The sequence below is a fragment of the Tursiops truncatus genome, chromosome 9 (genome assembly GCF_011762595.2).
Source record: "Tursiops truncatus isolate mTurTru1 chromosome 9, mTurTru1.mat.Y, whole genome shotgun sequence".
Classification (NCBI taxonomy): domain Eukaryota; kingdom Metazoa; phylum Chordata; class Mammalia; order Artiodactyla; family Delphinidae; genus Tursiops; species Tursiops truncatus.
Genome location: NC_047042.1, coordinates 51,190,698 through 51,215,220, shown reverse-complemented (window position 1 = coordinate 51,215,220; position 24,523 = coordinate 51,190,698). Strand labels below are relative to the sequence as shown.

Below are 24,523 nucleotides of genomic sequence, written 5' to 3'. Positions count from 1 at the left end.
GCTATTTATCAATTATCAGAGTTTATCAGATGTGACAAGGCTAGTGGGAGTGAAGATATTTGAATGAACTGTTATTAGATTATCATCCCATCGGTAAAGTTTTAGGCACACAAGCAGTGTCTAAAGTGTGACCATGCCTTTATTAGGATGTCCTGTCTTGATGGAAAATATTTATGATTGTTAATTGGTCAGTTAGTCATTTTGTTTGTTTTTTCTTATAGTTTGTTATGATGATTGTGGGATGTTGATGGGCTGTATAAACACACACTCATACATTTGAGAGCATTTTAAAGCCAATAAGAAGCTTTTTACGATGTAAGTGTATGTATATGGAATAAAAAATGGTGACGCATTCTGATTTTAAAACATAATTATTAAGAATGTATAGGTTGCTTATTTTGCAGGTTCATTAGGCTTTTGATTGCTGTGTATGATTAGAAACTTCCTTTTGAAAATATGAACTTTATCGTTCTAAGTTAACCTCCAATTTCAACTGAGTAATTTACTCCTTTTTCCCTGGCAGATAGGAGTCCAGTTATAAATCCCCAACAGATGCTCATGCCTCGTTTTTATTTCATAATTGAGAAGCTGAAAAACAAATTTGTCATGGCAGCTATTTGCTAAGTAGGAATTTTCCTTCTGGGTTTTTCCTTTTTTCTTGAATATGTGATCTTTGTTTTAAAGCTTTGAATCTCATTTCAGCCATCATCAGGAACATTTGGAAGATTGAATTGGTTCCCTTTTCTCCTCTTTATATTTCTCTGCCCTTTCTACTTGTATAGGGAAGTTAGAAGCAGCAGGGAAAGCCAAAATGTTGAGTATTTTAGCTAGGATTTTTAGGATATGTATTGGGGAACAGTATCTAATTCTAACAACAAGACATAAAGTCAGCAATGCTGGGGAGAAGAGGTGTGGGGAGGGATGATTAGTAACGGAATATTTATTAGAAGAAAAGAAGAGAGGATTAAAGTTTTTTTTGTTTTTTTTTTTAATCAGATTTTACCTGAGTAAAAATACAGTGAACTGAGTGGTATCTTGCAAAGGGTGAGCAGGACAACTTGATTATTTTTCTATCATTGTGACATCTGTGTAAGATGCATGGGCAGCTAGTTTCCTGAGGGCAGGGGCTGATTTCTCATTTGGTGTGTCTCTTAGTACAGTTACACTAGGAACTCTATAAATCTCTGCCAAATTGGTATTTTTTTCCCATAAAGTGGGTGCACCAGATATGATTGTGTGTGTGTGTGTGTGTACTATAAATGTAGAGTCATTTTTCAAGGTTTTCATTAAAACACCCTTACAGAGCATAACAGACACAAAGATATGGGGTCCATATCCTCTTTAAAGGAGAACTTGCTGCCTAGCTACAGCAAGCATAGCTATATGGTCACCAGAATGCATCTCCGTCAGCAAATAGGGATCTGGTTCAGCTTCAGGGACCCATCTTGAATGAGGTCGTGACTTTCCACAGGCATCCTGTATCTGGTGACTATGTGAGGAGGAGGTATAAAGGCCTGGACATTTCTGGTGAACACAGGGCAAATCTGGGGCTAGGTTGGCCGAGGCTTTATTGGCCTGCATCACATTTTCACGTCCTTTGTCCAATCCTGCTTTCTTTTCATTCCTTTCACCTAATAAACATTTCATTCCTTTTACATAATATGCATACTGTAGCCCCAAACTCCACCTGGAGAACCCAACCTATGGCATAGTGTCATAAAGATTAATTTTATTTTTTTTAAAGTTAATTAAATTATTTATTTATTTATTTATTTTTGGCTGCATTGGGTCTTCGTTGCTGTGCACAAGTTTTCTTTAGTTGCGGTGAGCGGGGGCTACTCTTCGTTGCAGTGTGCAGGCTTCTCATTGCGGTGGCTTCTCTTGTTGTGGAGCATGGGCTAGGTGTGCGGGCTTCAGCAGTTGTGGCTCGCGGGCTCTAGAGCGCAGGCTCGGTAGCTGTGGCAGACCGGCTTAGTAGCTCTGAGGCAAGTGCGATCTTCCAGGACCAGGGCCCGAACCTGTGTCCCCTGCATTGGCAGGTGGATTCTTAACCACTGCGCCACCAGGGAAGCCCAAGATTAATTTTAAAATGCAATTTAACCCTTTAATTTAATAGGGATTTGTTATCTTTTAGGGAAGTTACTGTTAAAATATGGGGTTCTGATTTACATATCCAAATATATCAGACATATACCAGAAAATCAAAAGATTTTCAGAGTTCAGAGGGGAAAAAGATAACCTGGTATAGCAAGAATTTCTAGAAAAGTTAACTTTGGATGAGAAATAATTGAGTTCATAAAACTGTAGCATCCTTTTTGAAGTTATTAAATCCTTGACAAAAGTTTCTTTTAAAGTTCAATGCAAGGGACTTCCCTGGCAGTCCGGTGGTTAAGACTTCACCTTCCAATGCAGGGGGTGCGGGTTCGATCCCTGGTCAGGGAGCTAAGGTCCCACATGCCTCAGGGCCAAAAAACCAAAAAAAAAAAAAGCATAAAACAGAAGCAATATTGTAACAAATTCAGTAACAACTTAAAAAATGGTCCACATCAAAAAAAAGTATTAAAAATAAAATTCAATGCAAATATATATGTATATGTATTTATCATTCTCACTATTGTAGAGTAAAAAAAAAAATTGAGTATAATTTGCTTAATGTAGATGACTGTATTACTGTTTTCTGGTATTTGGATCCCAACCCCTGCAGGAAGATTATACCTCCCTTCCCTATTAAACTAAGGCATGGCCTTGTGGATTGCTTTGGCCAATAAATTGTGAACAAGAGTTATTTGTTATCACAGCAGCATAAGTTGACCTGTCTTGACGGACATATCCCAGATTACTTAGTATCCAACTACTCTAGAGAAAGCCAGTGCTACCATGTGTTTTTCTTTTGAAGACTCCTTTTATGATTCATACTCACATGCATGTTGTATGCATGTATATATGTATATTTATGTGTGCACTATACTTATGTAGTACATATTCTGTTTTTTAACCTTTTTAAAAACTTACAGAAGTTAATGCTACCATTGTTCCAAATCAGTAAATGTAGTTATGTACCAAAGTTTATCCACATTTTAAAATTCATGCACCCTTTGCATTAGTATAAAAATCCCGTGCTTTTCTTTGATATCATTTTAAATTTTGGATAAATTTAAAATTCTTAATAAAACAACTTTAAATAGTGATTATTTTAAAATATTAAACACTTGATTCTGGTTTTTTAACATTTTAAAACTACATGTTTTATCAATAAGGGCACTAAATCAGCTTGCTTACAACAAGTTTTTGTATCATACATAGCATCAAGGGTCAAGTACAAATGTGGTCACCTTCTATGTCAAGAATGGTGTTTGCTATGTTTTTCTTGATACAAATTATTACAACCAACTTTATATGTTGATTATAATAATTACGTGCTAGGCCTGCTAATTTATTTTGAAGTAAATATTGAAATGTTTTGCCCAAAATTCTCCACTATGACTTTCTAACAATTTTTTAGTGACTGATTTAAAATTTAAGCTCCAATAACTTCTATTAAATTTTGCTAAGACTGACTTTCAAATGGTATTTTCAACCACAGCATCAGGAAAGCACTTCCTGAATTCATCCCAGACAAACTCAGTGAGACTTTATTCTTTCTCTTGAAATATTTTTTAGTAACCTTTTTATGGGAAATTGTACAGTCAGGAAAATGAAAAGATATTTTTAGCTCTGATTCACTGAATATATAACTAGATTTTGGTATAAAAGTTTAAAACATCATGAGGAGCAATAATGTTGGTCTTCACTTCTTGAAGTTTCAGAATTCATATTCAGAATATCAACTATATCTGGCAAATATGTCAAGCTCCTGGGAAAGTTATTATCTTGGCAAGTTTGCAAGTGTCTAATGATGGAGAAAGAAAAATAAAGCAGTTCTTTTTCCAGGGTATCTTTAATTTAATACTCATGCATGGCAAGGAATTAAGCACATTTCCTTCGTACATGGATTGAGCAAAAGCAAGTAGTGAAAGAAAAGAAAAAGAGTGATGATTTACTCTTTGGTAAATTTTTTTTTGGTCAGATAAGCCAGCAATTTGACTTTTGACTGTAGATGCTAAAAAAAAGATACTTTGGAATCTCTACTTCATTTTAACTTTTGGCGGTACTCAGAATACAAGAATTCATGGTTTTTTTTTTTAACCCCCTCTGTGATCTGAGGTCTTTTTATTCTTTGCTATTAAAAGAACTACTTCAAACAAAACTTTTACAATTTTTTGTGGATCCTTAACAATACGTTTCACTACTCTTCAATTTCTCATGCTTCAGAGCATTAGACCCTGTAGGTAAAAACTTGCATTAAAAAAAATAATGTTGGTGTGATCCTTTTACTCACAGAGTTTGAGGAAACCTAAACTATCTTTGCCCCTTTATGTACTATATTGAAATAATTTAACTTAATGAAAAAAATAGATCTTACCTAAATGTAAGTACATTACCTTATAATGTACTTATGCTGCAGGTGTGCCACAGGAATAGCAATATAAGTTGTCTCTTTCATCATATATAACAAACATACATTTCGTATACTTCACTGTTTGTCAGGACTTTCCCCGAAAGCTTTATCATTCTAAATTATTTGTATTCCCACCAACCAGGGATTTAATTGAAGCTATAAATGAGCTTTACATTTGTGGTATAAACTTATCTTTCAAACTATTTCGCCCGCTCAAGAGATTTTGATGTGTCCCATTTTGGAGTCTGTAGCACACAGCTCTTGTTCCATAAATAATCAGATATTCATAACCATGTTTAATAACTCTAAGGTATTTTGCATTGTAAAATCTTAATAACATTCCTTCTAATACATCCTTCTGTATTTCCTTGGGGAAAAAAAACACCTAAAGTTGTCACTACTTGGTCAAATGATAGGAACAAAGCTATAAATGTTTCATTTAAGGTAAGAGAGAGACTATTATTGAGTTATCGTTCTTATTTCCCCCCTGGTCATCAGTAAGCTCTTGAATAGTGAATACTGTTTATCCATCTTTATACATTTGCAATACTTTACCCACTATAAGTTTGAAAATATATTTTGAATATCAGTTGGTATGCCAAAAAAAAAGACAGGGTGACAACGTTAACAAGTTATAATTGTTTAATGTTTTCCTTGTGATTATGTGTTCCAGAATTACTATTTTTAAAATGAAGAATAACATGTAACATTGTAAATCAACTATACTGCGATAAAAAATAAAAAAAAAAACATGTACCTGAAGCTCATTATACAGTATATTTCATAAAGTTTTCTGAAACACACACATCTGGTATGATCAGTCCCTAGGTGGGTGTTACTCTTAACCCTTAGAACCTAGATTATAAAAAAGGCTTGTCTTTTCTACTTTGTAGCCAGAAAAAGTTATTCCAGGATAGCCACCTTTGATTCCTCTGTCTTCTCTCCCTCTGTTTCTCCTCCCTCTCTCCTCTTTTCCTCTGTTTCTAATCTTTTCACTCATGTTACTTTTACCTTATAATTTCAGGATCTCTCATATTTCCAGCAGGGCAGCTCCAGAAGGGTTTTCAGAGTTAATATATTCCTGAGAACTATTCCAGTTCCTTTTTTTTTTTTTTCCATCTCATACTTTGACTCCAAAAAATTTTTTGTGGCCCACTTTGTTAACCTTTTCTTTTTCAAATTCTTGAGGATGTTGGATGATCAGAGCTTTCCATTCTTTATACCCATTGGCCTTTTATTTTTCCTTTTAAACGTGGCTTCAGAATAGCATGAAAATCTTTTTAAAGTGTCTATTTGACTCTGTTAAAATTTATTATATGTTTTAGGCTTGTGAATGGTGTGCCAGAGGGCATATAAACCATGCTGAGTAGTCTTTCCTTCACTGTTTCAAGAGAGCACGTTTATACAGTCTTCTAATGCAGTAATAGCATTTGGTTCTGTAGAACCACAGTGTTCTTCTTCTAGAAGATTTCCACCATTTTTGAAACTTCCCAAATCTATACTTTCAATTTATTTAATTTAAAAAAGGACTATCATTTATACTCCCCTATAAGTATTATGAAGTGATATGGACATAGATATATGGATATAGATATGTGTTTGGTTTATGAATTACCCCCTACAATATTGAAACTACTTCAGACACTTGAACTACTGGAAAATAAATGTCTGCATTCTCTTTATGTGAGAAAAATGACTCATGACAGTCTTACCGCCTGGGTAGACCTATACAATCTCTCTACCCATAGTGTCATTGCCAGAAGCCAAATAGTAAGTTTTTTGTTTTAATGGAAAAGATCTTTCAGGTTGCTGGTTTTACACAATGGGAATGTGGTTGGAAATGCTTCCTGTTCCAGTCACCATCCCCAGGCTGCCCATGCATTTTAGATTCGGAAATGACAGCTGAAACCAATTAGTTAGAATGATGGGATCACTAAGTCACATTTAGGTTTGTTATGTCCCAAAAGGAGAAAAATACATTACATGATAAAAAAAGAATGACTAATTTAATTAGGAATAAGCCAAGGCAGTGTGATTACTATGAGAGGATTTTTATATAGTATTAACTGTTGTGTATGTTAACTACCCTTGCCCTCCCCAGGAAATATGTGTGTGGTTTACTGGCAGAATTTCAAACATTTCCTAAGTGGCGTAAAAACAGGTGAAAATAAACTAACCTAGAAATAGGCTTTGGAATATATAAAATAAGTCTTTACAAGAACAGTAGAATATTTGAGAATATTCCATTTAAGAACATAATTTTGGGTATATGGAACAGATTGGAAGACCGTATTTTCTCTATTGTCATACCACGTCCTATGATGCAACTTAAGGCACAGTAATCATCATTAGAATTTTTATTTCTGAGGGAAGAGATAGTACTTTTGTACTTGTTCATGAATGTCTTGTTTTTGTCATTAAAGAAAAGGGATTTCAGTGCATTTGCAAAAAGCCTAAATAACATTTAATAGAATACTTACAAACTTTAAAATAAATTATTTTTTAACCACTGTTTTAAAAGTGGGTCCCTGTGGTATATAGCGGGTACAAACCTTCTCTATAAAGCATCTTGAACGGCTATGGTTTTGTTTTAAAGGGGAAGTTGATTAATATTTCTTTCCATTTTTTCTCACTAATGAACAGTGCTTATGTATTGGAACTCACAACATTAAAATTTTATTAATTATGATTTGGGAATAAATAAATGAGTACTATAAAGCTTAACGGAAAAAAATGCAAAGTCGGTTTAAGCCTGTGGACTTCGTATAAAAGCAGTTTGAAACTAGCTGCTCAGTAATTTGATGTATTAATTCTTACAGCAATGCAGTCTGATTAAAACAGAGATTGTAGCCAGAGGAAATGGCATTGACTGCTGTAGAAGAAAGGAGGGCTCAACTTCTATAAGTTTTCTTCAGTTGCCTCTAGCAGCAGCTATTCCCCAGTGAATCACACAACTTTAATGAGCTACAGGTGAAACAGATTAAAAACTAAAACCATAGTGAGTTCTACCAAAATGCGCAACTATTCTTAAAGTGTGGTTTTAGTTAGAGTGCATGTGGTGTGTCCCAGACATGGGACAATGGTAATAAAGGTGACATTAGCCAGTAGTAGATTAAGCATAACAAGTAAGCGTCTGCCACACTTGCTGCCTTGGAGACACGAAAGTTGCCATCGTTGCCATTAATTTTGGGACCCCGTGTGGTACCACTGAAGAGTGGAAATAATTGCTCTTGTCCTTTAGATATTTGCAGATTTCTTGATTTGCTCTCTTACCAGTCAGAGTACTATTTAAAGGTTTTTTATAATGGGTCACTTACTCATTTTAAGGAAGAAATTGGAGTGTAATCAAACTGAGATGAGGACCAGGGAGCTCCTTAAACAATCAAAGTCAGTCCGGAAAAGGCGGGCTCTATATTTTTATGCTTTCAAGTTGTACATGTTATCAACTAGTTCTTAACATATCCCATCTTTTTTTTTTTAAATCACGTGTTTTCACTTAATGTTTTTTGTTTTATAAGTCTTTTCATTAATTTCAAAATAAAAGTATAGCCGAGGCTTGGTATTTATTCATAAAATAAGCCTATTCCTTAAGAAGAAAGAAATTCAGAATTAGTTTTATTATCTTCTGGAATCTTTCCATATTCTTATTCTTGCGAAGCAGTTTTGTTTTTAATGTTTTAAAAATTACACTAAGCCTGAATATACTGACTCTTCTCTTGCTGTCAAAATGGAAAACTAAATGAAAAGAAGTAAAGAATGTGGAGGCTGTGTGTAACATAACTGCAAAATGAGGATTTCTGATGGTTATCCCCATGGAAAGACAGCCTTATTTTTAGCCTAGATGCTGGAAAATAGGGCTGTGCTATTTTCAATGTCATATTTTGTCAGTGCTTCTGAAAAACATCAAAATTAGCTGACAAATATTGTAGACACCATGCTTAGCATAAGAGACTGGAAAAAATGCATGTTTTAGGGAAGGGGCTCTATTTAGATTCCTGCTTAATGAGAAAAGTCCAGTCTGAAGACCAGTGCTAATACAAAAGCATAATTTCTCTGAGGAACTTGATATCTCTTGAGTAAGAGGTCTGATCATTTGAAGGGCCAAAAATTGGAAAACCTCACTTCATGGATGATACATTGATTAAAAAGAAACATAAGCACATACTAAATGATGAAGCCTACTTAATAATTGACTTATACTTGTTTCTGCCCAGGAATATGGGTAAACTTTCATGTCCAAGAGCTTTTCTGACTCTGTGGTCTTCAGAGAGCCTTTTTACCAGTGGCTTTCAGTGGCAGTATATTGCTTCTTTTCCCTCACCCAAAGTCAGTTTCAAAAAGAGTAAGGAATGGAGAGTGGAAAATATGAAAAGGTGAATGTCATGGTCCAGCTAGTTTCTCATCTTTTTCTTTGGCTGGACTTTCTTTCCTGGTACTCTTTTGAAGGGCTGTTCTCCACTCAGGCCTGTTTTGAAATTGTCATCATATCTATAATTTATCTTTGTAATTTCCTTTTATGTCTTTCTCTTTAAGACTCATGGCTGTGTACTGTTAGTCATGCAGTTCTCAGGTCTACATATGATTGAAATTAACAGATTCTACTGTGTGAAAGTGCTTATGAGTAAGAAGTCTTTTCGATATTTTGTGGTCTTTCTGTATCCTGCCTTTTTACGAAGAGAGATCTGTCTCCTGCCTTCTAAATTGATCCAGCCACAGAGTAATGAAATCAACATGGAGAAACCTAAGCTGTAAATGTGGCTCCTTTACAGAGAATGTTTATGTTTAGGGTGTTATGGTTTCAGATACGTTCTTCAGATTCCTTCCCCTTGAAACACTCCTGCACCTATGTAAATTCTCAAATAAATGCTACTTGATGGGTAATCAACAGTGAGGAAGGAGGAACTTGATTTTGAAAGAAATGTATGCAAGTGTGGGGACTGAACCTTAACAGCTCCTTTTTACTGTCACTCCTCTTCTTGGTCTGCAAATCTAGCCACACTTGATAGCTTCGTTTAAAACCATGCACTCCACGGAAGACTGATGAAGTATTCTTAGGGATTCAGGTATAAACCTGTCAGACACAAGTGCTTCTGAAGGCCTTCCCCTGAAGAACAGCAGCAGTGAATAAGATAGAGTGAACAGATAGAGTGAATAAGAGGGTGTAGGAAGATGAAGTGAGGCGTAATGTAGTGAGGGAAAGAAGCGATGTTAGCCAAGAGCCAAGATAGAGATTGGAGGAGGAAGAGTTACTGGGTTTGATCTATAGTCACCAGGCACCTAGTCTAAAGATACTCCTTTTAGCGTTAGAACAAGAAATAGAGATGAAGTCAGATGGACCTGAGATTATCTGTGTCTCATCAGTGGATAGTGATCTGTTGATCATGTGCCATAGGGGCCTTCTGTTCAGAACTTGTATGTGTAGGATGACTTTAAAAAATGGAATGACAGAGAAGTACCTCCCAGCATTTATTGTTAAGTTTAGTTCTGTATTTCGGGACCAGTGCAAATCATAAAGGTCACATAAGCCAATGAGTTGAACTAAGGAGATAAGTTAAAAAGAAAGAAGAGATGTGATGAAATTTGTAATTTAGGCACATCTAATGCAGTTCCAGGCATAGTACTGTGTATTAAAAAAGAGAGAGGGAAAAGAAACAGTTTTTAATGCAGGTAGAACAGAAGTTTGCTAGGGTATAAAAATAAGACCTTGTACTACCTCTTGTCTCTTCCTCCATTTGAGATTCTCCAGATTCTTGCCCCTAATCACCCAGAGCAATCTGAGGTTAATGGTGTATTTGCTAGAAGTAGTCTCAGAGGTTGTGTGCAGAGAGCTGTGGAGTTTGAATGAGAATGTCTGGGCATGTAGACAGGAAGAACACATATATAAGGATGAAATGTTACTTCTAAGAGTTCCAGTTTCCTGATGGTATTTATCATTTCATTTTTAATTGCAGTCCTCCCAAATATCCCTTCCTACTCTAAACACACTACAGAAAATCATCATCATCATCATCATCATCATCATCATCATCACCTGTAGCATCTACCATGTACTGGGCAGTGTAGTAAAACCGTAATGGATATTTACTTATTAATTTTCACAATATCCATATGAGGTAGGTATACTAGGATTATCTTCATTACATAGATGAAGATACTGATACACAGAGGTTGTGTAACCTGTCTAAGGCTACACAGCTAGAGATAGCCATGCGTGTATGCATACACACATTTTCATGCTATACAGCTAAGGAAATATGAATCTTAAAATTTAAAAGGTTTGGAAAAATCTTTATTAAATTTCCCAAGATCTCATTTCTGGAGAGGCCTCCTTCCTTTAATTCATGTTACACTGTCATTGGGCATGCATACATACACGGAAGGATGTCATGTGTACCATGAGCATCAGGAGCTTTTTTCCCCATTACTGATATGTTTCCTTCCTCATAGTTTAGTGGGGTTTTTTATTTGTTTGTTTGTTTACTTTTAAACAAAAAGCTTGAATACTTTAATCTTGGAAAAAAATTACAATAATGCACAAGTATGTAAAAATCCACAGAATGTAAGCTCTATGCGAGCAGAGACTTTTCTTATTTATTTATGCACAATCGGCATTTAATACGTTTATGTCAAGTATAAAATATGGTGAAAGTTGTCCCCAACACCATTCCACTTCTTTAAGCATGTGTAGCGTAAGTTTATTGGGCACAAAATTAAACATGCTTTTTAACTGTTACTCATATCCTTTATAGAATTCTTATTTTTTTGTCAATTCCATTTGTTGGTTTTTGAAAGAGGTAAGCTAAACCCTTCAAGATTTTGTGAAATTTTCAGTTTCTTCTTTTATTTTGGTCAATATTTGCTTCATAGTGATATGCCATGTTGCTAGGTGCATAAATGTTTAGTACTTTTTCCTTGAATTCTAATATGTCTAATATTGATATGCTGATTTTTTGCTTTTTTATTGATATTTACCAGTATAAATATCCTAAAACGTAAATAATGTAAATGTGTAATATATAATATGATGTATTATTTCTTTATTTTCAGGTTTTGTGTTATTTTTTGTCGTGTATATTTAGCTTGTGTGAGTTTGATTTTGTTTTGTAAACTGAAAATATATATTTTTAATAGGAATTTTAACATGTGGCTATATGATTATTGTTATGATTGGGTGTACTTTCTATTTACCACTTTATTTGTTATGTGTGAAGCAATGAGCAAATTACAGTTCTTCCCCTCATGGGTCTTATTGTATAATGGGCAGTATCTTAAATACTACCTTATTTTTGTGTATCATGCTATTGATTAAAAACTGCTTTCTCATGTACTATTTTATTTAGTTTTATTTATTTATTTAATATCTATGGAGTATAATTGCTTTACAATGTTGTGTTAGTTTCTGCTGTACAGCACACAAAGTGAATCAGCTATATGTATACATATATCCCCATATGCCCTCCCTCTTGAGCCTCCCTCCCACCCTCCCTATCCCACCCCTCTAGGTCATCACAGAGCATCGATCTGATCTCCCTGTGCTATGCAGGAGCTTCCCACTAGCCATCCATTTTATATTTGGTAGTGTATATATGTCAGTGCTTCATGTACTATTTTATATGTTCTTCAGAAATCTCTAGGGAAGGTGTTAGCCTTAGTTGAAAGGACAGAGAGGTTAATTGTATGGAGTTACAAAGTAGCAGTTTGGGATCCAGAAATCAGTCCTCAATTAATTAAATGCATGAAATAAAACTTCTATATAGTCAGGAAAAACTCCATGGAACCCATTATAATTATATTTTAGGCTCATTTTTAATGAGCTATACTATATGTAAAACTGTTTCCACCTGTATTTATTTAGTTCTTCTTCGCTGTCATTGACTGGACCAGAGAGACAATAATTTCCAAATCAAATGTAGTTTCTGTCGTCATGGAACTTGACTTTCATTTGGAAACTGAACACCTTGGGTGTGGTGCAAGATAAAGGCAATATTGTCTCAAAATATATCTAAGAGCATTTCTTCTGTCCCATCTTCTTTCCCTTTGTTCTTCCATTGGCTGACCTTTTTCATTCTCTATTCAGGTGTTACTTACAAGTAATGCTTTCTGGAGGCCTTTCTGAAATCTTTAGACCACAATAAGTTCCCCCCCTGCTATGTCCTCAAACATTACCCAGTACTGTTCTTAATATACAACATACTCTACTGTAATTACTGACATGCCTGGTTTTTTCCACCAGCATCTATTTCATTGAATTCTATGCCTTTAGTGATTAGTGTAGTGCCTGGAAGATAATAAGTACTCAAGAAATACGTGATGAATAATGAATGAATGCTAAATTCTGCTTTGTATCCTTGGGAGTTACCACCTGGCATGCAATAAAAATTCAGTAAAGGAATCTGAACTGTTGTCATCATGGCTATAGCCATGGTAGAGGTTCTTGAAGGTATCAAAAACTTATTATTCCTGAATAATTGAAGCCTGATAATGGGGCATGAATAATCATGATCATTGGCTTTTACAGAATGATTAAATGTTTCAATGTCACAAATCTTACAGTATCCTCCAATAAGATTAGAAAAATTTATATAGCAACTCTACGTGTTTTTTTCCAAGTTTTATGTAACTCATAATATAAACAGAAAAAGCATTAAAAAGAAAATATATAATTGTGTGCAAATTGAGCTTGGGATATTTGAAGGAATAACAGCATAAGTTGCTATCTAGGGATATTCCTTTTAAGTTATATCTGGATGTATTTGTCTTAATTTATAATTTTGAAAGTATTTGTATTGATTTATAAAGTAAATCTTTATAAAGTTTTGTAAATAAATATTTTCTCAAATATATTCAAGAGTTCTGAGAATCTGAAAATTATTTTTTAGTGAATATAGTTATGAAAAACTCAAATAAAACCAATGATTAATTTTACTGTAATGATCTGTTTGTAGTATTTTCATCTCATATAACATAAATAATCATAACCTGCGTTTCCACTTGGAAAATACAAGATAATTGAAATTGTAATTGGATTGGTTAATTGTGTGTGTGTATGTGCTTTAGTTTTTTTAAGTTAAGGCTTGTATTTTTAGGTAGGGTTTTTTTTTTTTTCCATTTAAGAGATGTATGTTCAATGAGGAGAAAATTAGGCATTTAACAAAGTAAAAAGTTGTGGATATGAATTCCTTCTAATACACAGATATGTTTAATGTAAGACAGAGCCTAGAGGCAAAGATAATGATTCGATTGTGGTTAAAACAGGGGGCGGAGGAGCATGCAACTGCATACACTAAAAAATCCACCCACTTGCCTTATATTTGCTTTGTTCAGAAAGTGATGATGACTTTGAAGTAAAAAAATATTGATTCACTGTGTTACAGCCAGAGGGATGTTAATACATTTTTCCCTTTTTCTTCTAGCATACTGATTTATGTCAGTACATGGACAAGCACCCTGGGGGGCTGCATCCAGATAATGTGAAGGTAGGAAAAGATCTTTTTAAGTCAAGGGTTAGCATTCTTCATGTGCATGTTTTGAGCGAAAATCTAATCTCTCTACTATAACTTAAAAAAATTGTGTAAAGAGAAGTAATATTGAAGTGAACCATAGTCATTGCTATGGTTTGACATTGGAAGCCATGCTTTGACATTAAATATTTTCACTGTGGTATTATTATTTAGACCTTATCCTGTTTTTTCTTCATGGAGAAACATTTGCCAGTAATGAGTAAAATCCACTGGAATCCTGTCATGACACTGTTTTCAGAAGAGGGGAATCTCCAGTAGCTCTAGCTTGGAGCTCCATACTGCAGTACCAATTGGTTTCAAGATAAAGTACTATTATGATCCAAAACAGTGTTGTGGTGAATTCATGGTGCATATTTTTCACTTGTTTGTACAAACAGATAAAAATGGTTTTTCCTACTGCTTTTTTTTTCATTTCTTTTACCAGAAATTGGATTACTTTGTATAAAAAGAGCTAAGTTTTTCTAAGATTTGACCTAGCAACCATCTTGGGAAATTGTCCAAAAATTTCAAGCTTAAAACAGGAGATTCTTTCTTGGCATATGTTAGGGAGTTAGAAGATACCAAAGTTTATCTGAAGGCTAAACTTATAAATGTATTTGAAGTAAAATTATTTGTCTCCATTTCATCCCATTCATTATCTGCACCTTTCTTGCAATGTAGCATATTTTTTCGTCTGTACTTTTCCCTTTGCTAGGAGAGATATATTTGCACGTATGGTATTACATGTGTTTATTTCATTTTGCTTTATAAAAATTATATATATATAGTATAAGGTTTTTCTCCTCTTAGAATATGTCATAGATATCCTTTAAAATCAATACATGACTATGTAGTTCAGTCTTTCTAATAACTGCATATTATTCCATAGTATGAATAAACCGTAATTTGCAACTGTTCTTTATTCATGGATCTTGAGGTTGTTTCCAAAATGTTCCTATTAAAAATGATTCTAGAGTAGATATTAGTATAAAACCTTTATACTCATTTCTTTTGAATATCTAGTTAATGGGTTTTCTTTATTAATTAGAGACGTGATGTCGGTTTTAATGAATTTATCTGGAACCTTTGCCCACAAGGTTGTAAATTACAGAAGGACTGTTTTTCTCTACATTCCCTAGGATTGACTAACCAGTCATTTAGATTTTTGCCATTCTGATGAATAAAAATGAAATATTTTTTATGTTGACATTTTCTTGACTGCTAGTGACATTGAGCATCTTTTCATGTCTCTTGACCACTTGTAATTCCGCTATTACAAGTTACCTGTTCTTATATATTCATTTTTCTATTGGGTTGGTTTTTTTCTTTAATGAATTATAGGTGCTTTTTAATATGAAATTAATAATGAGGGTTTTTATGGTGGTCATCTATGTTGTACAATTTTAAAATGTAGGAACTTGTAGGAAATCTGACAAAACATTGTTTTTAAAATAAGTAATAGAGTCAATATGGTACTTACAGTATTTGTTGATTTTTTCATATATCTCCTTTTTTGTTGTTGTGATTTTTTGTTTTGTTTAGATTTCTTTTAAATTGTTTGACTATTCACTTTTCTTAAAAATCTGTATCCATTGACATAGGTAGTTTTTTAGTGGTTAGATTGGGCAAGAAATTTTAACAGATGAAGAGATTTGTTTTTTAATCTTGTTCATGTTCAAATTTAACTTTAAACATTAGTTTTATAATTAATACATAATTCTTTTTTTAACATTAAAACATCTCAGGGGCTTCCCTGGTGGCGCAGTGGTTGAGCGTCTGCCTGCTGATGCAGGGGGCGCGGGTTCGTGCCCTGGTCCGGGAGGATCCCACGTGCCGCGGAGCGGCTGGGCCCGTGAGCCATGGCCGCTGGGCCTGCGCGTCCGGGGCCTGTGCTCCGCAGCGGGAGAGGCCACAGCGGTGAGAGGCCCGCGGACCGCCCCGCAAAAAAAAAAAAAAAAAAAAAATCTCAAATTGTCTCATTTATACATTTAATGTTCTCTTCTTAGGGTTGATTGGGTTCACAATCAACAGTACAGTACATCCTTATTCCTGTTTCTCACTTTATTCTTATTTATTTATCTATTTTTTAAATTAATTTTTATTGGAGTATAGTTGCTTTACAATGTTGTGTTAGTTTCTATTGTACAGCAAAATAAATCAGCTATACATATATATATATATCCCCCTTTTTTTGGATTTCCTTCCCATTTAGGTCACCACAGTGCATTAAGTAGAGTTCCCTGTGCTATACAGTATGTTCTCATCAGTTGTCCATTTTATGCATAGTATCAATAGTGTATATGTGTCAACTCCAATCTCCAAGTTCCTTCCCCCCTCCCCGCCCCCTTTTCCCACTTTAGCCTGGGGAATCTGTAGAGAGGCCAGCTAGTGGAAGCCCAGGGCCTACCAGCCTCAGTGGAAATCAGAGGCTACTCTGAGCTAAATTTGATTTCCAGACTTTAAATTCAGTGACAGGATTAAGATTAAAGAGCTGGCCTGAGCCTTTTCAAAAAACCATGGCATCACTGGATTTCCATTATCCTTGTTTGGTCTTTTACCAACACTGTGTGTCATGAGTTATGGGCAAGTTTGTTGGTGAAATAAAGAGAGCTCATTCCACAAAGCATTGCCAGTATCACTGGTGATTTTTGTAGCCTTTGTAAATTCTGCTTCATCCGTTACATTTTATTTTTCCTTAATCTCTTAATGGTCATGGAAAGATTGAGCTTCTAGGTTACTGGTTTTCAGTTACTAGGTTGCACTCCTTGAAATTGTGTTTCAACAGCTGTTACCCAAGTTTTGCAAGCTTTTCTTTCACCCTACGATCATTCCTCGTACTTAAAATACTTAGTGTTTGCTACCTATTTCAAGTTCAGGTTGTACTGGGGCATTAAACAAGGTTTATTACTGCAGGAGCTCATACCTCCTAAGGTGTGGTGGAAACTCACTGGTGAATGAGATGTGCAGTTAGCATAAATAATGTCACAGAAATTAGATATGATGCCAACACTGAGTCTAGATATTAGTCGTATGGAGCAGGAACTACTCTCACTAAGAAATTGTTTCACATGGTTACAGACTGATACTCTACTACATTTTTGCCTCCAAAAGTGCATGATGTGATTTACCTCTTTTTATACCTTTCTGAATAACTGAAAGGCAGTGATAGGTGTTGGTATATAAGTTTCCATTTCCCCATACCTATTGACGTCTTGGCTTTTTGAGGTTTTGCCAAAATGTACTGGATTGTCTCAGTGCTTGGAATATTTAAGTGCAAGAAACTTTGGTCATCATCAAAGAGGTCTTCAAACTAGGCTCCACAGCAGAGTCATCTGTAAAACTTTAATATATATATATATGAGAGACAGGGCCTGGACTGTGGTGCTTCAGAAAACAGGTATCAGACCCATGCCTCAAGGTAGAAAGTTGTAAGCGTCTTTGTGGAGAATCTGATCAGTCCAAGAGAACAGACCTAAAGAATCTAGGTGATTCTACAGTGAAGACCCCAATTGACAAATAAGTAACTCAGAGGAAGCAAAGTTGCTTGCATTGATTACACAGAGAAAGAAAGAAAGAAAACTTCAAAAAAATTATCAATAATATTCTCCAAGAGGTAAAAGAAAATAGTACATCTATAAAACACAATGCTATGTTATTTTTAAAAAGGAGAAATTAGTGGACATGAAGTAGCTTTGGAAATTCAAAATATGATGACAGAAATTAAAAACAACAGTAAAAATGGAAGAAAAAGTTGGAGAAGTTTGCCAGAAAATAGAGCTTAAAATACAAATCTGAAACATGAGAAAGAAGGTATCAGAAAATTTAGAGTCCAGTCCAGGGGATCAACCATCTGAATGACTGGAGAAAATAGAGAGGAGGGAGTCATTAAAGCAATAAACATTAAACTATACTTTTTCCAGATGTGAAGAATGTGAACTTCAAGATTAAGAGGGTCCATTAAATGCCCAGAACATTTAATGATAATAGATAAATGATAACATTTATTGTTGCAAATTTTCAGAACACTGATTTCAAAGAAAGATCCTACTGAAAGGGAACAGGTTTACTACTAAAGATCAAGAATTACAGTGGTGTTAAACTTCAACAGCAGCACTGGAATGGAGATGGAAGTGGGACAACAACTTGAAAATTCCAATGTAAAATTGTTTCCAATCTACAATTCTATACAAACTATCAATGAAGTGTGAGAGTAGGATAATTATTCTCAGGTGTTCAAGGAGTCGAAAAGTTTGCATACCTTGCATCCTTTCTCAGGAAGCTACTTGAAGATGTACTGCACTATAACTCAGGGAATAAACCAAAGCAGAAAAGAAAAGGAAACCAGGTAGTAGAGGCTACCACAAAAGAGAGATGGATATCCTCAAGACAATGATGAAAAGAATCCCAGGATAACAACTGTGCATCGAGCTGAAAGGGTAACCAGTCAGTCTGATTGGCGCAGGTCAGAAGTCTCCAGGAGAGATTTCTAAGAAGATGAAAGGGTTAGATAGAATACCAAATGTGTTTGAGCAGATTTATAAGATGGAAGAAGAATTTGGTGTCGAATTAGTGATAACCACAAAGAAAATTCAACAAAGGCAAGCAAACCAACCAACAAAAGAACTAGATAGTTACTAACACCAGGAAAAACAATTATTGTGCAGGGGAAGAAAGTAGTCATATAAAACTTAATGGCTCAGCTGTAAATAACATTTACATGATTATAATACAGTACAGTATTACGATCAATATGTAATATTATAAAATGTAATATGTAATCAATATTACATGTTGATGTAGTTAGAAAAACACTTCTTTAAGTGATTCTGCTATAGCCAGGCTCATTCCAGGATTAGCATCCTAAAGCAGTCATCCATTTCAGCTGCCACATTTTATATAAAGATCAGAATCATTGAGATTAAGAACTTGTCAAAGAGCATTTTGATTCTTTGTCCAATGTTCTTTTCCTTACATTGCATGATTCATATATTAAATTACAGTAATTAGCCTGTTTACCTGACTTTATATGTACTCATTCACATAGATTTTTCATCATTTTCATGTTGAAGATAATTTTTATACCTTCTCTGAGGGTATGGGAAGTTAAAAAATAGAATGCATCTTGTTAATGCCTGTGTTTTGGCATCTAATTGTAGTGCATGAAAGCAAACAGCCCTCATTACCATGTTGGTTTCCATGGGAGGCCACTCAGCTAATCATGCACTGGCTTTTCTTCACAGTTTTGTCTGCTTAGAGACAGTGCACTCCTCCAGGGTTACATTTAGGATCTGCACTGCAGGTGAAATTATTCTCAAAGAAGTCTGACTATGACATAGTGACAGATGTCCCATGGGTATTTCTGTGTGATGGATTAACATTTTTTTTCATGTGGTGATACTTCTTGTCACTTAAATCGATGAATGCAAAATGAAGAACGTAAGAATAATATTTACTAAGTTAACAACTGTTCATAATGCTGTGCTAGATGCTGATTACCAAAAAACAACAACAGTTGAGCTAAAATAAGACCTTGTAATGGTTCTCTATAAATGTAAGATGTGAAAACCAGGTGAGATAAGCAATTATCTTTAAAAGAGCATGTTCTTGTAATAACTCTGAAGCTCTGCATTTGGTTAAATAGTTCATAGATCATTAAAGGATAGGAATGTAATAAATACTGAATATTTATTATGGTGAACAGAAGGAAAACATAGCGATCAAGTCCTTTTGCTTCTAGATTTGACAGTTTTGACTTTTGGTTTCATCACTATGCAGCATGACAGTATATGGAAATATTTTAAACATTCATCTTGGATTATAAAAATGTACATATCTGTTTAGATTTCATATATACTTGTTTATTGTGAAAAGGTGGGTTGCCATGCATCTGAGAATTGAGGTGATTGTTCTTTACTGTGAATCAGGTAGACTTGCAAGTGTTACAAAGGTGATGCATCACTGAAGAATGAGGGGGAAGAAAAGAACAATTGAAAGAGTACATAACTCATGATTTCATAGTAAAGCAGAGGCTAGTCTATGGTAATTTTGTATTAAATCCCAGCAAAACATCTGTTAAAGTTTTATCTTTCATGCTGTATATTCCTTGTAAGCACTGGAATAAACTCATAAGAAAAATTGTCAATGTTAACGAAATTGCTGTAATCACTTTGCTACTTTAATTGCCCACAAAATGTGTCTGTTCTCAGTATGGCCTTCTGAAATAAATATTCACTATTAACTAATGGTCTGTATTATATCAGTTTTAGACAAATGGGTAATTTTAGCAGTTAATTACTTAGAGGACAATTTAAAGCCTGAATCGAAAGCCTGAGGACATTGGCCTTGTTGTAAATATTTATGATGATTAAAGGTATAACAGCCAATTGTTAGAACATGATAATTGGTATGTAGAAAACTGGTTAGAATTTTGGGCAGAAGGTAGTTCATTTTTGCCCCCTTTACAAACCATTCACTCTGAATTTTCTTGGGTTTTGACTGTCATAGCTGAGTTGAAGGCAGACTTGTATTGGAGTTCTTCATTTTATAATTCTCAGTGACTTACAGATTGATCAGTTTTTTAAAAAATGACCATAACAGTCTAAATTCCCTCTTCAGCTTTTCATGTGTTCTTTAAAAAGTGATAAGCATGAGAGACTGAAAATTAAGGTTCATTAAAGAAAAGAAAGATTAATTGATGCTGTCTCCAGCTCATATCCAGAAATATAGGTGCTTGAATCTTATTACCATGATGACATTGGGTCTTCCTGTGTTTTTATGTAATTATCTTCATTGCCATGTCATCTTAATGACTTTCCTAGAAGATTTTTTTGTAAAAACATTTGTCTTTTTTTTTTTTAAAGAACTGTAATCCAAAATAAAGTAATTCTGAATTATCTGCCTTGTTCTCTGAAGTATCTGAAATTCTTTGGACATAAAGCTGAGTTTTATTTTTTATCTCAATATCTATATTAATTAAGAAGATATGAGGATTATTAAGGTTGAAAATTGCTATTTTTCCAAGAACAAGCAGGTGTATTACAGTCAGAATAATGTTATGCCAAATTAAGACTGTCTCATACAGATGGCACTGAGAATTGATTCCTGAATGAGACTTTCTAATGTTGAGATAGAAAATCAGATAACACCTGATTTTCTCCATATTTTGCGTTAGAACTCTCATTTAGCTGGTAATGATTTCCTACTATGCATTACAGTGAATATTATAGAACCTTTCATTATTCTGTATTTTGGGAAATACGGTTATTTCATGGAGCCATTCAAGAGTGTTTTAAAAATTTGACACCTAGTCTCAGCACCTGTCCAGTTTTCTTTTGAGCCTTTTCATCCTATTTTTGTTATAACAAAATGATTTTCCATATCTAGACAGCGAAGGATTAACAGTAAAAGAAAGTGAAATTCATGTGTCAATTCATATTGTGTTGGATGTTCAGAGAGGGTCTGAGTAGTGAATTTCTGGTTAAGATGTGGGGCGTGCGTTCCGTTGTTTAGAACATGTCTTTTGTATGCTTGGCATCATCTGCTGATGTGCTTGTTAATGATTTGAATCAGACAAAGGAATCAAGGCAGCTAACTGAACAGCCCACTCTTTCCTAGCGGTGCTTTAAAACCCAGATTGAAAAGAAATCACCCCAAAGATTGATGAAATACAGATAGTCGTTAGAAGTATGCCCTGTGATATTTTATTTGTTAGATGGAATTACCCAGCTTGGTGGGGCAGGGGCGGTGGTATCCAGTGGAAATAGGACAGATACCCTCCTGGGTTTCAAGCTTCAAGCCATTCACCTTGCCTCTCTCCCGTTTAAGATGGATCTTGCACTCGACCCCTTTGTTTGCATGTTTTCCAAGACAAACATGAGGACCCAGGGGGGAAATTAGCTGAGTAACAGAGTATGTACACGCTTCCAGGGATTTTTCTGAAAGTCCTAGACAAGTTCAGCCTTCATGTGAGTAGCCAGTACATTTCATAGATATTTTCTCATTAATATATAAATCCCTGTTACTTGAGATCTCTCTAAGAAGATGCAGAGAGAGAGAGAGGTTTATTGATCATACCTATCAAACTCAGAGTCTTTACTGCATTCCATATGAAACATATTTTTCTCTATTGTATAGCTTGCAGAAGTGATCTTTCTCTAAGACTCTTACACTCAAGATTCGTCACCTTTGTCAGTTTTTCAGTCTGCATCTGTCTCTCTCAATTTTAAAAAAAAAAGTTGCATTGGCCTTATCAACTGATATTAAGACAGTTCATGTTGATAGTGTTTAAGGTGTTACTTTAGGCAATAAAACCATTTTAAATTCTATTTATTCCTTTTCATTGTGTGTAAAAAGAATGGCCTGTAGTTGGGGGAGTGTTGCATACATTCACAAATGAAGTTGAACAAATATTTGTATTTCATGCTATTTCTTTTTGGTTCCAAAAAGTGCCTATCAGTAAGGTCAGTTGTATACTTAATATTATTATATTATTAGAATTCCTTGGAATAAGTGTTTCAGTTTTTCTCTTGGAAAATTATGTTGGGCAACTATTAAAGCCAGTAGCTTAAATTTGATCATCTTGTTTCTACTCAGCTAAGGAATATTTCTAACACTAGTTTTAGGCTGCTGACCAAGTTTATTAAATGGAAGTTTCTCATCCTCAGCCCTCCCCATTTTCTTCATCATACATACAAACTCTAATAACTTGGAAATCTACTAAGTATTAGTATACTAAGTATTATAATATATTGTATATTATTATATAATATTACATATTATTATAATATATTAACATACTAAAGAAGCTAATGTGCTTCTTTCAAGGAACATGGCAAAACACAGATCTGTTTTACAATCCCCACTTGACTCCTTGTAAGTATCCCAGTTCTGGTTCCCATGGCTCCAGTCAACTTGCTCACTGTGGGCATCTCGGTGCCTAGAGCAACACCTTGTTGATATCCACCATTGTATTGAGGCAGGAGGAGAGGGCAGAATGGGAGGCCAACTTAAGGATCACAGAAAGCGTGCAAGAGCTTTTTCCCAAGAGTTTGCCCAAGTATTTGAAACTCTTATTTTTTGAGTTATTCCCTTCCAGAAAGTTATCATCTTTAAGAATAGAATATTAATGTATAAATAACATAGAGATTGAAAATTAAATTTTTGTTACATTATTTAGAAATGGTGGAACATGTTCCATATCTAAGACTTACGAGGGAGTAGAATGAAGAAGCAGAAAGTTAAATGAAAGAACTCAAAAAGGGCAAAACGTGGCAAGACAAACTGTCCTTACTACTCAGATTTTCTAAGACCCAGATCTATCTGTAGTACAGGGCAAAAAGGACACATCTATGACCTGATGCCCTGTCATGAATGTTTGTGTCTTACACTATCCCAGTAGCACACTTAATACTGTCAAGTGTGTCCAAAGGGACAAATAAATTATACCATAATGTTTTACTATCTGGGCTTTTATTTCTATCTCCCTTATATCTCCATATAACCTTCTTAGTATTCTTTTGAAAAAATTCAACACATAAAATTGCAATGATGTTTTGTAAAATATAAACTATTTGGGAATGTATTATGTACATTGTATTACAAATTATGATTTGATATTTGCATTAGGTATTTGCAAATTTGAAACTCAACTAAATGAAATGAATCATTCTTTTGAAAGTTGAAGAAGACCTAGTATTGCAGTAAAATCATTATCTGATGCATATTTTAATGTATTTTTACATTCAGTAGATATTTTGAGGACTCAAATTTTCTAATTATTTTTCATTTCTAGAAAGTTTGATGCATGAGTAATTTAATGTTTGTGCATCCTGTGGATTTTTAAATGATGTGGTGCTAAACATGGAGCATATTATTTGATGCATGTATTAGCCATGTACAACTTTGGTTTATTTGCCAATGTCACATTTTCTAGCCTTGGATCCACACAATGTGTAACTACTTTAATCAAATAGTATACATGGTTTTTGGGTAGCAGTATTTTAAATTGTGGGTGTCAGAGCAAGACAAAAATGGGAACTGTCTCTACTACCTCTACTACACTTGCTGTGGGTCCCTTTTCCCAATTCATTTAGTTTCTCTGAGCCTTTATTTCTCTATCTGTGAAATAAAGATAATAGTATCTGCCTAGCAGAAGTGTTGGAAGGATTAATTTACTGGTATTTAGTAAATGGCAGTTATTACAGCTGCTCAATTTGTAGAGTCCCTTCTACTTCTGTTATTCATAAAGTGAAAGGATACAGTTTTACAGCATGAATGAATATTAAGGGCATCTGAGACAATCTCATTTTTAAGGTGAAAAACCTAAGATACAAAGATTTAAACTTGGTCCCCAGGTGACAGAAAAGTAGCTTAACTAACTCTCTTTGTAAGAATTGCTGCTGTGCCATAAGGCATAGGTTGCATTGCTAATCACTCTAATAAGCCCTAAGAGACCGTGGACATCCCTTGAAGATAGTTGACCCAAGCCTGGAAAATCTGCAAGATGTTCACTGTGCTTAGTCTCATA

At 34.6% G+C, this 24,523-nt stretch overlaps 1 protein-coding gene across 5 annotated transcripts in view; it reads left to right on the top strand.

Moving 5' to 3' along the window:
- Positions 1-24,523, top strand: part of CDK14 (cyclin dependent kinase 14) — a 618,912-nt gene that overhangs the window by 306,220 nt on the left and 288,169 nt on the right. For all 5 annotated transcript variants that reach the window (XM_073809735.1, XM_073809734.1, XM_073809736.1 and 2 more), the window contains one exon: positions 13,912-13,974. In XM_073809735.1, the coding sequence (XP_073665836.1) occupies positions 13,912-13,974 (63 nt within the window). The remainder of the gene's footprint in view (positions 1-13,911; positions 13,975-24,523) is intronic.